Source organism: Chelonia mydas, chromosome 26 (genome assembly GCF_015237465.2).
Source record: "Chelonia mydas isolate rCheMyd1 chromosome 26, rCheMyd1.pri.v2, whole genome shotgun sequence".
Taxonomy (NCBI): domain Eukaryota; kingdom Metazoa; phylum Chordata; order Testudines; family Cheloniidae; genus Chelonia; species Chelonia mydas.
This window is the reverse complement of record NC_057859.1, coordinates 13,707,380-13,719,732: the sequence shown is the minus strand read 5'-3', so window position 1 is coordinate 13,719,732 and position 12,353 is coordinate 13,707,380. Positions and strand designations below refer to the sequence as shown.

The following is a 12,353-nucleotide window of genomic DNA, read 5'->3' as shown; positions in this document are numbered from 1 at the left end:
GGCAGGACCCATGGCAACTGTGCCCGTGCCCCTCCTGTGTCCCATGGCCCCCCGCAGCTCCTGCTGCTAAGTGAGAAAATCCCCATGGGGCCAGAGGGGCCAGGATTTCACCCAGGGTCTCCAGAGCCCGCCGTGTCCCTTACAGGCCAGTGCCACGCGTCAGAACCTCAGGGGTTCTGGAGCGTCGGCCCCCCACGGAGGAGAGAGGGAAGAGTCAGGGGAGGATCTGAGGGGAGCAAGGCGCCAGGGCCGGCTGCGCTCTGGGAGGAGGGGGGGCCGTGCTGCGGCCCGGGGAGTCCCACGGGCGGATGTGCAGCAGATTCCGGTCGGGGCAGCGCATTGGCAGGGAGTTACCCCCAGCCTCGCAGGATGTGCTCCGGGGAGCCGCGCCCTGAGCGTGCCCGGCCTCACCGCCTCAGGACTGGCGTGACTTCCCACCATCCCGGGCTCTGCTGCGAGGGGGGCCAGGGCGTCAGCCCCGCGTCACGGGTGGGAAGCCGGGGCTCAAGGAGCTCACGGGGCTTGCCCACGGTAGGCCACGGCGGAGCAGACCAGCAAACCCAGCATCCCCGTGCGCTAGGTTCGCTTCCCCACTTGGCCACACCCCTCCTCGTGTGTCCAGGGGGCAGCGCCCAGGTGGTCAGCATCCTGGCCCCGCTCAGGCCAGCTGCCTGTCTCACCATGGTCTCCAGCACTGTGCTGTACCAACCCCTGGCTCTTCTCTTCCAGGGGGCGATTCTCACCACCATGCTGGCCACGAGGAACTTTTCGGGTAAGAGCTCGGCTTGGCTTCGCGCTGCAAAGAGACGCGCGTCCCAGTGCTTGCCCCCGAGGGGCGAGAGTGACCTTAGCCCCCATCGGGACCAAGGCCACGTTCGCGGGAGGTGCGCTCCGCCGGGATTCCACACCAGAAAAGCGCAGCCAGAGCGGCAGAGCTGGGCTTGTACCAGTTACACGAACTGTTCTGGCACCATCCCCCCTGTGTCCCTCCCTCCGCGCGGGCCCTGGCAGGTCTCGGACGTCACCTGTCTCTGAGCCGGGACCCTGGTGAGCGGGGGTTTTAAGGCTCCCCCGGCCCCCTGCCTTCCACTGTGATGTGCGACTGAGGCAGTGTGCCTACCAGCCGGCCCTGTTCTCTCCGAGGGCTATGAACGGGCTGTGGCCAGCCATCACAGGTGACCGCCCCGTGCTTTCTAAGCAAGCCCCTTTGTTCTTAAGGCAAAAGCATCACAGAGAGAATCTAGAAGAACCATACGATTTAACCACACACGAAGCATCCTCCATCGGTCTGGGGGGGGCTGGGCACATCTTTCCAACCCTCCTGCGAGGATTGGGGCCCCCCTTGGACAGAAGGTCCTGTCTGTGTGCTGCATCGGAAAGAAGGCCCTGCGTTAGTTTAAATACACCCTTTTTATTCCCAAAGCCCCTTCTTCGTTGGTCTCTGGAAAACCCAGTCTGTGCCACCCTCCCCAGCGGTGGCCAACTTGGTTGACCTTAATCACCCCCCCCACACACACACTGGTTTTGGTTCCTGGAGGAGCCATGGTAACCTCCCTCCCTGGAGTGGCATACAATCCCTCTCCCACAGCGCTACATAACCTCGCTACAGTGTGGTCCCCGGAAGACATGGCATGGGGTTGCTGCAGGCCCCAGGCGAAACAAGCGATGCTGGCAAAAACGCAGCTTTGCCGATACCACTGCATCGGCACCAGGGCTGCTCTGCCGGTCAGGGAGTCGCTGCTCTTCACACCCTGACCGGCAGAGCTGTGAAATCGGCAGTGTCGACCTGTGCTGAAGAGTTCCCAGCGCGGCTTAGAGCCGGACGCAGTCCACGCAGCTGCCGTTCCTGGCCAACTAACCTCGGCCTTAGAGGGCAACATCTCCTGAGCGGTGCCGGTTTGGTGATGTGGGGAATTGGGTATAGAGCTGAGAACTACAGAGCTCATGTCCCCTGTGCCTGGCTAGCCTCGGTACACAGGTGCCCCGTGCAGAAACCCATTGTGCCCTGGGCAGGTCTGCGCTAAAGAAGTCCCTCTAGAGCCCACTGTTAACATTTGCACGGAGCTGCCTTGCACACCAAACAGTGGAGGCGTCTAATCGGGATGCCGCTGGGCGCCTGTAGAAATGCAGACGTGCCCGGGTATGTTTCAGGGGAGAGGTGGATGGATCTGTGTCTCTTTCAGCCATTGCAATCCCGTTTTTGTCAATTTCATGGCACAGCGGATTCTCACCTCCCAAATATCCTGCCAGCAGAGTGCTCCAGGGGAGGGGGCTGGCGGGGAAGGGGCATGCCCCTGCCCGCTGGATGTCCCTGGGAATGCTGCTCTAACGCGTACCCTTCCCTCCTGGTCTTTCCCTCCTCGGTTGGCACCCAGTATCAGCTGAAACCGACTGCCTCGGGCCCCTGCTACTGCCCCTGTCTAGCGGAGTGAGGAGAAACATCTACATCCTTAAAGGGAACAAGGCGGGGGGCAGCTGGGTAGATCCCTCAAGCAGGACATTTTGGTTTCTCTTCCGAGGGGCCGTGGCTTAACTCTGCAGCACCCAGGCCGGGAATTCAGCTTTCCAGGGTCATGGCCAAGCGTCACTTAGCAAGTGGGGCAAGAAAGACTAGGAGATAAGCACCCATTGATGGTATCACAGGGATTCAAAGCCCCCACTGGGCTGGGGGGCAACCTATGGGCATGGGGCTCCAGTGCCCTGCCCCGTGCATCCCTCAGGATCTCAGAGTCGGCGTCTTGTGCGAGAATCCCTTCTCCCATCCATGCCACGCGGCACGGGGTTGCGGCTCCTTGGCTGGGATGTTCCCTGACGTCTCAGCGACCCTAGCAGGGACTGGCGGGGTGGGGGGGCTGCTGCTGTGTGGCCGACCCTCCATACCACCTCCGGGAGTAGCTTCCCCGCTGGGCACAGAGGGTCTGTCTCTGCTGCAGTTAAACACCCGCGGCTGGCCCGTGTCAGCTGCCGGGCTTGCGGGGCAATACAATTGCAGTGTAGCCATTCGGGCTGGGCTCGGAAATCTGGCGAGGGGGGAGGTTGAAAGCTAGCTCCAGTGTCTCCATGCAGGGCCCCCCGCCCCCGGGCATTGCGGGGGGGACGTGTCCCCAGCCATGGCTCTAGACCGGTCGCCCCGTGGGGCATGTGGAACAGGGGCTCAGCTACCAGCAATCTTGCCTCTCCATCTAAACTTTAACTCTAATCTTTTTTTCTGCTTCCTTTGTCTCGTTTCTTTCCCTCTCTCTCCCGCCCTCTGTCTGTCTCGCTCCCTCTCTCTGTCTTTCTCTGTCTCTCTCCCCCCCACCCCGACCGCTCTCCTTGTCCCTCCGTTTCCTACCCTGGTGCTGACAGTCGGCAGACAGACCACCGCTCCCGCCACAATGTCTGCAGCCGCCTCCGGTGCCACCATGGGGTTGGTGGAACAAGGTAGACGTGTCCTGAAGGGACCCTCCCCGCTTCCCCCCTCTTCTCTCCCCCCGCCCCCCCCCGGAAATCTGAGCGCATGCAACTTCATCCATCATTAACACCGCATCCCCAGCCAGCACCCAGAACCGGGGGCAAACTCAGCCGGGTCTGCTCTGAGGAAGGGCGCCGGGCATTGGAGGAAGCTCCGGTTTATTCCAGCAGTGATTTTAAAAGGTCCAGGGGGAAAAGAGGGTTACAAAGTGGAACTGGAAAATGTGTAGGGGTCTGTATGAGGAGCGAGTAAAAAGCTGGGACTGTCTATGATAGAGGTCTATAAAATCTTGAATGTGGGAGAAAGTGAATAAGGAAGTGTTATTTACTCCTTCTCCCAACACCAGAACCAGAGGTCACCCGATGACATTAGTAGGCAGCCGGTTTAAAACAAACAGAAGGAAGTACTTCGTCACACAACGCAGTCAACCTGGGGAACTCCTTGCCAGGGGATGTTGTGAAGGCCAAAAATGTAACTGGGTTAAAAAAAAAATTAGAGAAGTTCCTGAAGGATAGGGCTGTCCATGGCTATTAGCCACGGTGGTCAGGGACACAACCCCATGCTCTGTATGTCCTTAAACCTCTGACTGCCAGAAGCAGGGCCTGGATGACAGGGGTTAGAGCACTCGGTAAATTTCCCTGTTTTATTCATTCCCTCTGAAGCACCTGGCACTGGCCGCTGTCGGAAGACAGGATACTGGGCTAGGTGGACCATTGGGCTGACCCAGTCTGGCCGTTCTCCTGTTCTTATTTAAATTCCACATTACTGAAATTGGGCCTCTCGTCCCTGGGAATCATATCTCAGATGGCGACCAGGATCGACGGGGGAGAAGCCCAGGGCCCTGGCCACGCTTTAAAAGACAGCCTCCGGTTTTGTGCCCGCACCCTTGTACATGCGGGTTGTAAGGGCACATGGCTCTTTCATTGCCCCCATGGCCAACGGGGAAATGCCTCTTTTGAACCCCCTGCGTTGACGAAAGCCCTGAAATATTTATGTGCAAGGCGGGACACCTGGTGGTCAGAGTCGGGCACCGCAAGTCGGGAGTAGAGGGACTCCACTTCAAAAGTGCCTAGTTCACTTAGCAGCATCTGAGTAAAATCTTCATCTGGGCCTAAGTGATTTAGGAGCTGGAGTCCAATTCTCAGAAGTGACTTAGGCCCTGAGAGGGGGCTAACTTTCATTGAAATCCAGTGGGACGTAGGGTCCTAAGTGACTCAGGGCCAGATTTGCAAAGTTATTTAGGCCCCTAGAAATGCAGAGAGGTGCCTAAATCCCTTTTACAGCCTGGCCCTTTTGAAAATTTTACCCGTAGCTTCTCCTCATGACATCAGGCAACCCTCTCTCTGTGCCTCAGTTTCCCCATTAGTAAAATGGGCACCCAAACCCTCCCCACCTTCTGGCATGTGGGTTCCTGGCTGTAGTCTAAGAGCCAGCTCCTACTGATTTATTCATTCATCAAAGCCAGCAACGCGGCAGTGACATCCTCTTCCATCCCTCTGTCACGCCGCGCTCAGCGCAGGGCTCTGTGTTCCCTTTGGCAGGAGTTAAAGCCCGTCCCTTTCGCACACAGGGCAGGGAGCAGCTGCTGGTGAAATCATGGCGGGCGGGGGCGGGGGTGTAAAAACCTGAACTCAGGGCTTGGCAGGGGACGGAAGGTGGAAATGGGCTCCGGACTCTGTATTTTAAATACCAGCCTTTGCAGTCCTGGCTGATTGGTTTGGGAGCATAATCAGCTGTGCCTTTCCCCTTTGAAACAAGCCAATCCCTTGGCTGTTTTCCTGCCATACACAGAGCCCAGGGCACGATTGTACTGGGGTGGCTATGCTGGCTGTTTTTAGCTCGATTAAAGCCAGCTTGCGGATGCCTACCCGTGCTGCTGTCCCACCTCCTGACCTCAGTGGGGACATCCCCGGCCCCTTTAGGCGCTTGTGATCGGTCCCTAGAGCAGGGAGAGGCGAGGGCCATGCATGCCAGCTGCAACCACTGTCAGGCCTAGTTGCGGACCCTCTTGCATCTTCCAGGCCTTGTATCCTGCACCAGGGGCTTCTCAGGGCAGCGAAGGCCCAGCTGGCTTTCCCAGCGCGCCCAGAGATTCTGTTCCCGACTTGGGATTGGAATTCGTCGGTCGGTTTGCCGCGGCTGCCACATTGGGATTCCTCCCCCAGCGAGGGATTTCCACAGACAGGGGCCGAAACAAGAAGCTGCCCCTTCAGCTGAGTGGCTTGACCAAAAAGCCCGGGGAGCCGGCAGGCAGATCGCCCACTGTATAAGGTGCAAGCACCGCCCCCAGGCACAGCGACAGAGTCGCCCATCCCACTTTGGTGGGCGATTGCGTGGTTCGTACCGAGAGCAGACAGCAGATAGGTGCTGGGTGCGCGTCATGACTGACATTCACCCTGTGCAGAGGGTCAGCCCGAGGTGCCCCCCAGACGCACTCCCAATCTTCGGAAGACGTCAGCGGGGCCTAGACCCACGGTGGCCCTCGCACGGGGTGAGAGTCACTGGGGGAGCGTTTCAGGGAGCGAGAGGGGGAGAGCAAAGAGCACACGTTTGCTTTGTGGTGCTGTATTAAAACGTAAAGACTGTAGCTGAAGAAAGTTCCTTTCAGAGGAGATCTCCCTCGTGCCGGGGTCTGGGGGCATCCCCTGCCTGGCAGTCAGGGGGGTAAGTTCCCAGCGGGGCTATGGCACAGGGAACGTCTCCAGTGTAGCTATGTAAGTCTGGTGTACCGCCCCGCCCCCCAGTCATGGCGAAGCAGAGCCTCTGGGTAACCTCTACAAGGCTCCTAAGTCACTTAGGGCCCAGATCCTCCAAGGTACATAGGTGCCTGTCTCCCACTGATTGCAGTGGATGTTAGGCTTTGAGGTTCTGGGCCGCGGGAGCCTGAAGCCCACTGACTTTCTGTGGGACTCAGCACGTCTGAAAATGGGGCTCAGATGAAATTGGCCAAAGCACCCAAGTGATTTAGGAGCCTCACTCTCATTTTCAAAAGCCCCACAGATGCCTGGGAGTCCGTGTCACTGCCAGTCAATAGGGTTTTGGCTCCTAAACAGAGGCATTTGAAAAGTTCCCCTCTATTCATTTCCAAATGGGGTTTGAAAGGGGTTTGGGCCCTTTCTTGGTACGTGTGGGGCCTGGAGATGGGCTCTGACATGGGCCCATTTGCCTTTCTGCATGAAGTTTCTGCATGAAGCTCGCCTGTCTCCGGAGCACAGAGTTAAAGGAGGTGTTGGGGAAACACACCTGAGCGTGACGGGGGCTGTCCAGAAGTGGCTGGGCTGACTGGCTAGTCTAGTGAAAGGAGACAGCTGGGGATAAGTGAGAGCTTATCCATGTGGAGGGTCTGCGGGCATTCAGACAGGCTTCCCCTCCTCCGCCCGTGCCACCTCCATCCCAAAGTTTCTTCCTTGTGAATGCTGGCTCTCTGCTTGCCACGGCCTCCCGCCCGCTCCTCCCCCGGCCTTGCCTGGAGGTTGAACTTGGTGAATGATGCATGAGGTTGTGTGACCCAAGTGCATGGTCCAGAGCCTTGTCCGGTTTAATCTGTCCCCCCAAAAGGGAGGTGGGGCTCTTTGCTTTGTGTCCGCTGGTGCCCGCCCTGCATGCAGGAGACTGATCTGCATGGCAGAGACAGAAACTGACCCGCCCGAGCCTGTCTTAATGTCCGTGCAAAACTCCGGCCGGGATCCAGCCAACAAATCCAGTGGAAGGGGCACGGGTCCCACTGTGTCCGGCACCAGTTGTAAGCCTGTCCCCTCAGAGCAGACTGGTACCGGCATTACCTGCATCTGCTTTAAGAAGAGGCCTCTGAATCTCCATGCAGATGTTAATCCATAGGGATTCACAATGTACTTGAGGCTGGAAGCTTGCAAGGCGAGAGACCCTGCCTCGTGTGGCTATGGCAGGGCTCAGAGGGGCACGTGGGAACCGCCTGTGACTAAGCAGAGGCCGGTGAGCGGGGGTCATTTAGGGTGACACCCAGGGGGGTTATATTAGGGGGCTGTAATGACATCCATTTAAAATTGATCCGGTTACACCCGTGCGATCCCTGAACGGAGATGCATCTAAATTGCTGGCCCTTGCCCGTAAACAGATTTTGCTTGGTGCGGAAAGCTGCTGTCACTCTCCTGACCCCGGGAGCTGCCCCGCCAGCTCTGACAGGGCGAGTTTGAGAAGAGAAAGGCTCCGACGGCTCAATGGCTGATGCCAGAGCAGCTCCCGACTCTCCCGCCCTGCCTGCGTCCTCTCTGGAGTCTCTTCCCTTCTGACTGCAAGACGTGGTGTTAAAGTCACCGTTCCAGCCCCTTGTGCCCCCACGGAGCCGGCAGCAGGTGGCTAGAGCGGGGCTGAGCATGCCAGGGCTGTTCGTACAGCAGCCAGGAGGACAAGTGAGCGAGTCCCACGAGGTTCTCCACGGGGGGAAACAATCCATGTTGTGCTGCGGAGAGGGGCCCGGGAGTTTGGGAAGGACTGGTACCGTCAGCGTTCTAGCAAGCTCTGCAGAAATGGAGCTGCCACACCTCGAGGGGAGTGGTGGGGTTTCTGGCCTCGGCCTGGAGCGGGACTGGTGTTGCTTAGCTCGGCATGGCGGAATAGTAGATCTCCAGACTTCACAGGAACATGGGCCTGAAGCGAGTTTGGGGCCGCCCCCAGCTCCGGGATCCTAGACCAGGCCTTGATGGGAAGCAGTTGGTGCTGAATGCCCTGTTCCTCTCTTCTCCAGGGGGATCCACAACCTGTGACCCCCCCATTGCTGTCCCGCGTGGTGCCTCTCCCCCAGCAGACACTCTGGCTCTGATGCGGCGGCTCCTCGTAGGCATGGCTGGCAGTTGCTCTGATGGGTTAAGCGAAGGGTCCCTTTGCTCCTCATCTTACACACCATCCTCCAGGACATGGAGAGTGGCTGCAAGTGCCTTCTGGCCCCTCCGCCCGCGAGGTTCATCTCTACCCCACTCCCTGCTTTGTCTCCTTCCATCCTCTCTGTCTCCAGACAAGCCTCGCCCACGGTGTGCAAGGCTTCTTGTCATTGATGTTCAGATGTTCCCCTGCCCTCTGGCGAGAGATCTCTGCCGGAGCACCCGCCTTGCTAGCAGCCTCCTCGGCCGTAGACAACGGGCCTGGCTTTGTCTCGCCACTTCCTGCACCCGATCCCGTCACACCAGGGTTGTAGCCCTCCAGAGTCTTCCCATTTTCTCTAGTAACGAACAAGCCCAGAGTGTTGGGTTCTCCCTGCTGGCTTTAAGGTGTGAAGCCCTCTCCGGTTCTGCACCATCCTCCTTTGGGGAACGAATGCATCACCTCCCCAGAGCTGTCTCCTCTGCCAGTCCAGGGCCTTGGGAAACCAAGCTGCCATCCCTCACTTTACACTCAGCTGGGCTCCCTGCCAGTCTAGGAGCCAGCCATAGCAAAGTGACACACCCAGGGGGCCATGAGAAATCTGTCTGCTGGCATCCGTCTCCCCTCCCCTCGCCATGGCTGCTGGGGATGAGCCCCCAAGACGGTCGCTGTGGCATCTGGGCCAGCCGTATAGGTAGGTCGGGCTGTGCCAGGCTCTGTGAGTTCACGTGATGAGACCAGGTCCCTCACCCGACCCATGCTGTGCAGGGCGTCCGGCAGCTTGCACCTTGTGGATGGGCATTTCTCCTGGCAGTGGCCCACTAGCCAAAGCGTGACCTTGGGAGTTAGATTTGGAGAGCCCAGGGTCAGGCTGGGCTTTGGAGACCTCGTCCCCTGCTTTCCGGCTGGATTACTCGTCAGAAGTTGTCCGAGCGTGTCCCCTTTGCACGGCCAACTTTCTCCTTCGCGGGGATGGGAGCCCATGGCCAGTGGCACGTAGATGGTCTCTGAGGTTGGATTCCCTCCCAGCGCACGCCATGCTCTCGTTTCCCAGCCAGGCGGCTACCCCCTGCAGGAGGGCACCAGGATTGCCAGACCGGGCAGCCTCTCTTCCCGATTTGCAAGGTTCTGCGTGGTGAAGCTCCCTGGGGATGGGCCAGCCCTGGAAGAGCTGCTCTTCTGTGTCATGTGGAAGAGCGACGGTTTACGAGGCAGGGGGTGTGCTTGGTGGTTTTGCTCTGGGGAGGCAGGGTGACCCAGGGCATGGGCCGATCGACTGGGGGCCAGGACTCCTGGGTTCAGTTGCCAGCTCTGGCACTGACTTGCTGGGTGAGCTTGGGCGAGTCACTTCTCTGCCCGCTTCCTCCCTCGGCGAGGGATATTGACCCTCCTTAATAGCACAGCTGGAAAGTGCGGAGCTCGCTGTGTTGTCAGGCCCAGCAGACGGGGCTGGCTTGCAGCAGAACCGACCGTTTCACCCTCCAGATGTGAGGAGCCAGAGCTGGGACTGTGCCCCCAACATGCAATGCACAGACGTCCCAAGTCCACGAGACGCTTTCTAGTAATGGAGTAACTCGTGGTCCGATCTTGGGGCTACTCCAGATAGACCATCGCATAGAGCGTGACTGTCACGGCGTCCCCGGGCGATGCTCTGGAACTGCTCCCCAGGAAGCCAGGCAGGACTCTGGGGAAGTCTCCTCTCTGGGAGCAGCCTGTCTGCAGGACACACAGCTCCCCCGGCCTCCACCTCCTGGGTCTGACCCCGGAGCATTCAGCATCCTCTGCCCCTCCGTGCGTTTCCCACAGGGAGTCCGCCCAGGCGGGGTCCTGGGGAAACCAGAGGGTCCTGCCCCCCAACTCCGCAGTCAGACGGGACTCTCAGCCAGCCAGTAAAACAGAAGGTTTATTAGACGACAGGAACATGGTCTAACACAGAGCTTGTAGGTGCAGAGAACCGGACCCCTCAGCCGGGTCCATTTTGGGGGGCAGTGAGCCAGACAACCCCGTCTGCCCTTCACTCCTCGTCCCCAGCCAGCCCCAAACTGAAACTCCCTCCAGCCCCCCATCCTCTGGGCTTTGTCCCTTTCCCGGGCCAGGAGCTCACCTGATTCCTTTGTTCTCCAACCCTTCAGCTCTCACCTTGCAGGGGGGGAGGGCCCAGGCCATCAGTTGCCAGGAAACAGGGTGTCGGCCATTCTCTGTGTCCAGACCCCTGCACACACCTGCCCTCTAGGGCTCTGCAACCATCATACACCCTTATCCCACCCCCTAGATACTTAAGAAATGCCTAGGGGAAACTGAGGCACCCCCACACTATTCAGAGGAAACATTAAGAACAGTCCCGCTTCGTCACAGTGACTACAGGCCAAGCTTGTAGCCTTTTCAGCATTGTGTAGGTATTTGCACGGGGCATTTTATCAAAGACACCAAAAGAGCTCCCTTCTGAGTCACAGCCGGTTGGATTTGCTGGCTGGGTGCCCTCCGTGGCTGGGTGCAGCCCGGTGACACGCTGTCGCCCACAGGATCTGTGCTGCAGAACCAGAGAAGCCATGGAAATGCAAGCTGGGTTCTGCCCTGCTTCCCGGTTACCGGTAAAGCTACCAGCTACCTTTGGATCTCAGCCTCTCTTGCCAGAGCTGAAGGAGCTCAGCTTGGTTAAGGCCAGAAAGGACCGTGATGATCATCCAGGCTCATCTGCACGGCACAGGCCAGCGAATGTCACCCCGTGTTTATCCCGGTACCTCCTGGCTGCACCACGGCAGACCTTTCACAAGGGGCTGTCCCGTCCCTAACGACTCGAAGCGCTGGAGCGTCGACCCCATCCCTTGGAAAACCGCCCAGGAACCCGCATTGTTACAGATGCGCCAGCAGCGTGAAGGGCTGTAGGAGTTACGGCCGCCCTTCCCGTAAATGCTTCCCCGTGGACCTCCCCTTGCACCCTGGGCTCAGCAGAGTGACAGGAAGCCAACCCAGGCTAGATCTGTCGGGGGGCCCTTCCAGCTGTTTGGAAATTGGCTGCATGGGGCAAAGCCAAAGTGAACCCCAGACGCTAGCAAGGGTCACTTCAAACCCCAGATTGGGGGCTGAGGAGGCGGCAACATTAGGGGGCATTGGGGGGAAATATGGCCAATGTGCTTGAATGACAAAGAATTTGGCTTCGGTGACACCGAGAGACACGATCCGGGGAGCGGAGAGCTGTCTCGTTCTGCCTTGTCGCTTTTCTGACTGCTATGGCATTTTAAAAGGCTACTGTCCTCGCCCCCCCCTCGCCCCCCCATCAGTGTGACTGTGCTCAGGCCAGGTGTGAGTGGTAACTTCCCTCTTGGAGTCCCCGGAAACTTTGCTCTCTGCCTAAATCAACAGCTCTTTTTGTTCTCTTCTCTCCTCTGCCCCCCACTGCCCCCCTCTCCTCTCACCTGCCTGTCTCTCTCGCTTTCCTCTTCTGTACATTTCTGTCAGGTAAGCAAACTTTTCCCCGGGTTCTCCCCTCAGAGCTGGCCGGGGGACGGGAGGCAGAGGTGGCCGTGGGGCAGGGGGCCGGGTGGCGGAGGAGCCCTCTGGGACCGCCCGTGGGGCGCTCCCTGCGTTCCACCTCGTCCCCGGGCCGTCGGGCGAGCGCCGTTAGTCGGGTAGCGTTCAGAGAGGGCTTCTGTCTGCGAATGAGGACAGGCGGCCCCGGTTAAAAGCCGGCAGATAGAGGCAGGGGGTGTGCCCGCCGTCCCCACACGCAGCTCTGCCAATGCACCTCAGTCTTCACCGGCAGCCCCCCCGTTTCAGTCCTCGGCTCACCACAAGCAGCTCTGCCAGTGCCCCTCACTCCCGACCCACAGCCCCCTTTTATCCCAGTCCTGTCCCCCGCCCCTGGCTATGCCGGTGCCCCTCAATCCCAGCCCATAGCCCCCTGCCAGCCCAGCCCTGGGCTCCCCCCAGGTCTGTCAGTGCCCCTCACTCCCGACCCCCAGCCCCTGCTACCCCAGCCCTGGGCTCCCCCCAGCTCTGCCAGTGCCCCTCACTCCCGACCCCCAGTCCCTGCTACCCCAGCCCTGGGCTCCCCCCAGCTCTG

The 12,353-nt window shown here is 59.4% G+C and overlaps 1 protein-coding gene across 9 annotated transcripts in view; it reads left to right on the top strand.

The window, feature by feature from the left end:
* CAMK2B (calcium/calmodulin dependent protein kinase II beta) overlaps positions 1 to 12,353 on the top strand; it is a 147,207-nt gene that overhangs the window by 98,242 nt on the left and 36,612 nt on the right. For 6 of the 9 annotated variants that reach the window (XM_037886473.2, XM_037886471.2, XM_037886472.2 and 3 more), the window contains exons 12-13: positions 730 to 772; positions 3,349 to 3,423. In XM_037886473.2, the coding sequence (XP_037742401.1) occupies positions 730 to 772; positions 3,349 to 3,423 (118 nt within the window). The remainder of the gene's footprint in view (positions 1 to 729; positions 773 to 3,348; positions 3,424 to 12,353) is intronic. The other 3 variants (XM_037886476.2, XM_037886475.2, XM_043536437.1) reach the window with 1 other exon arrangement.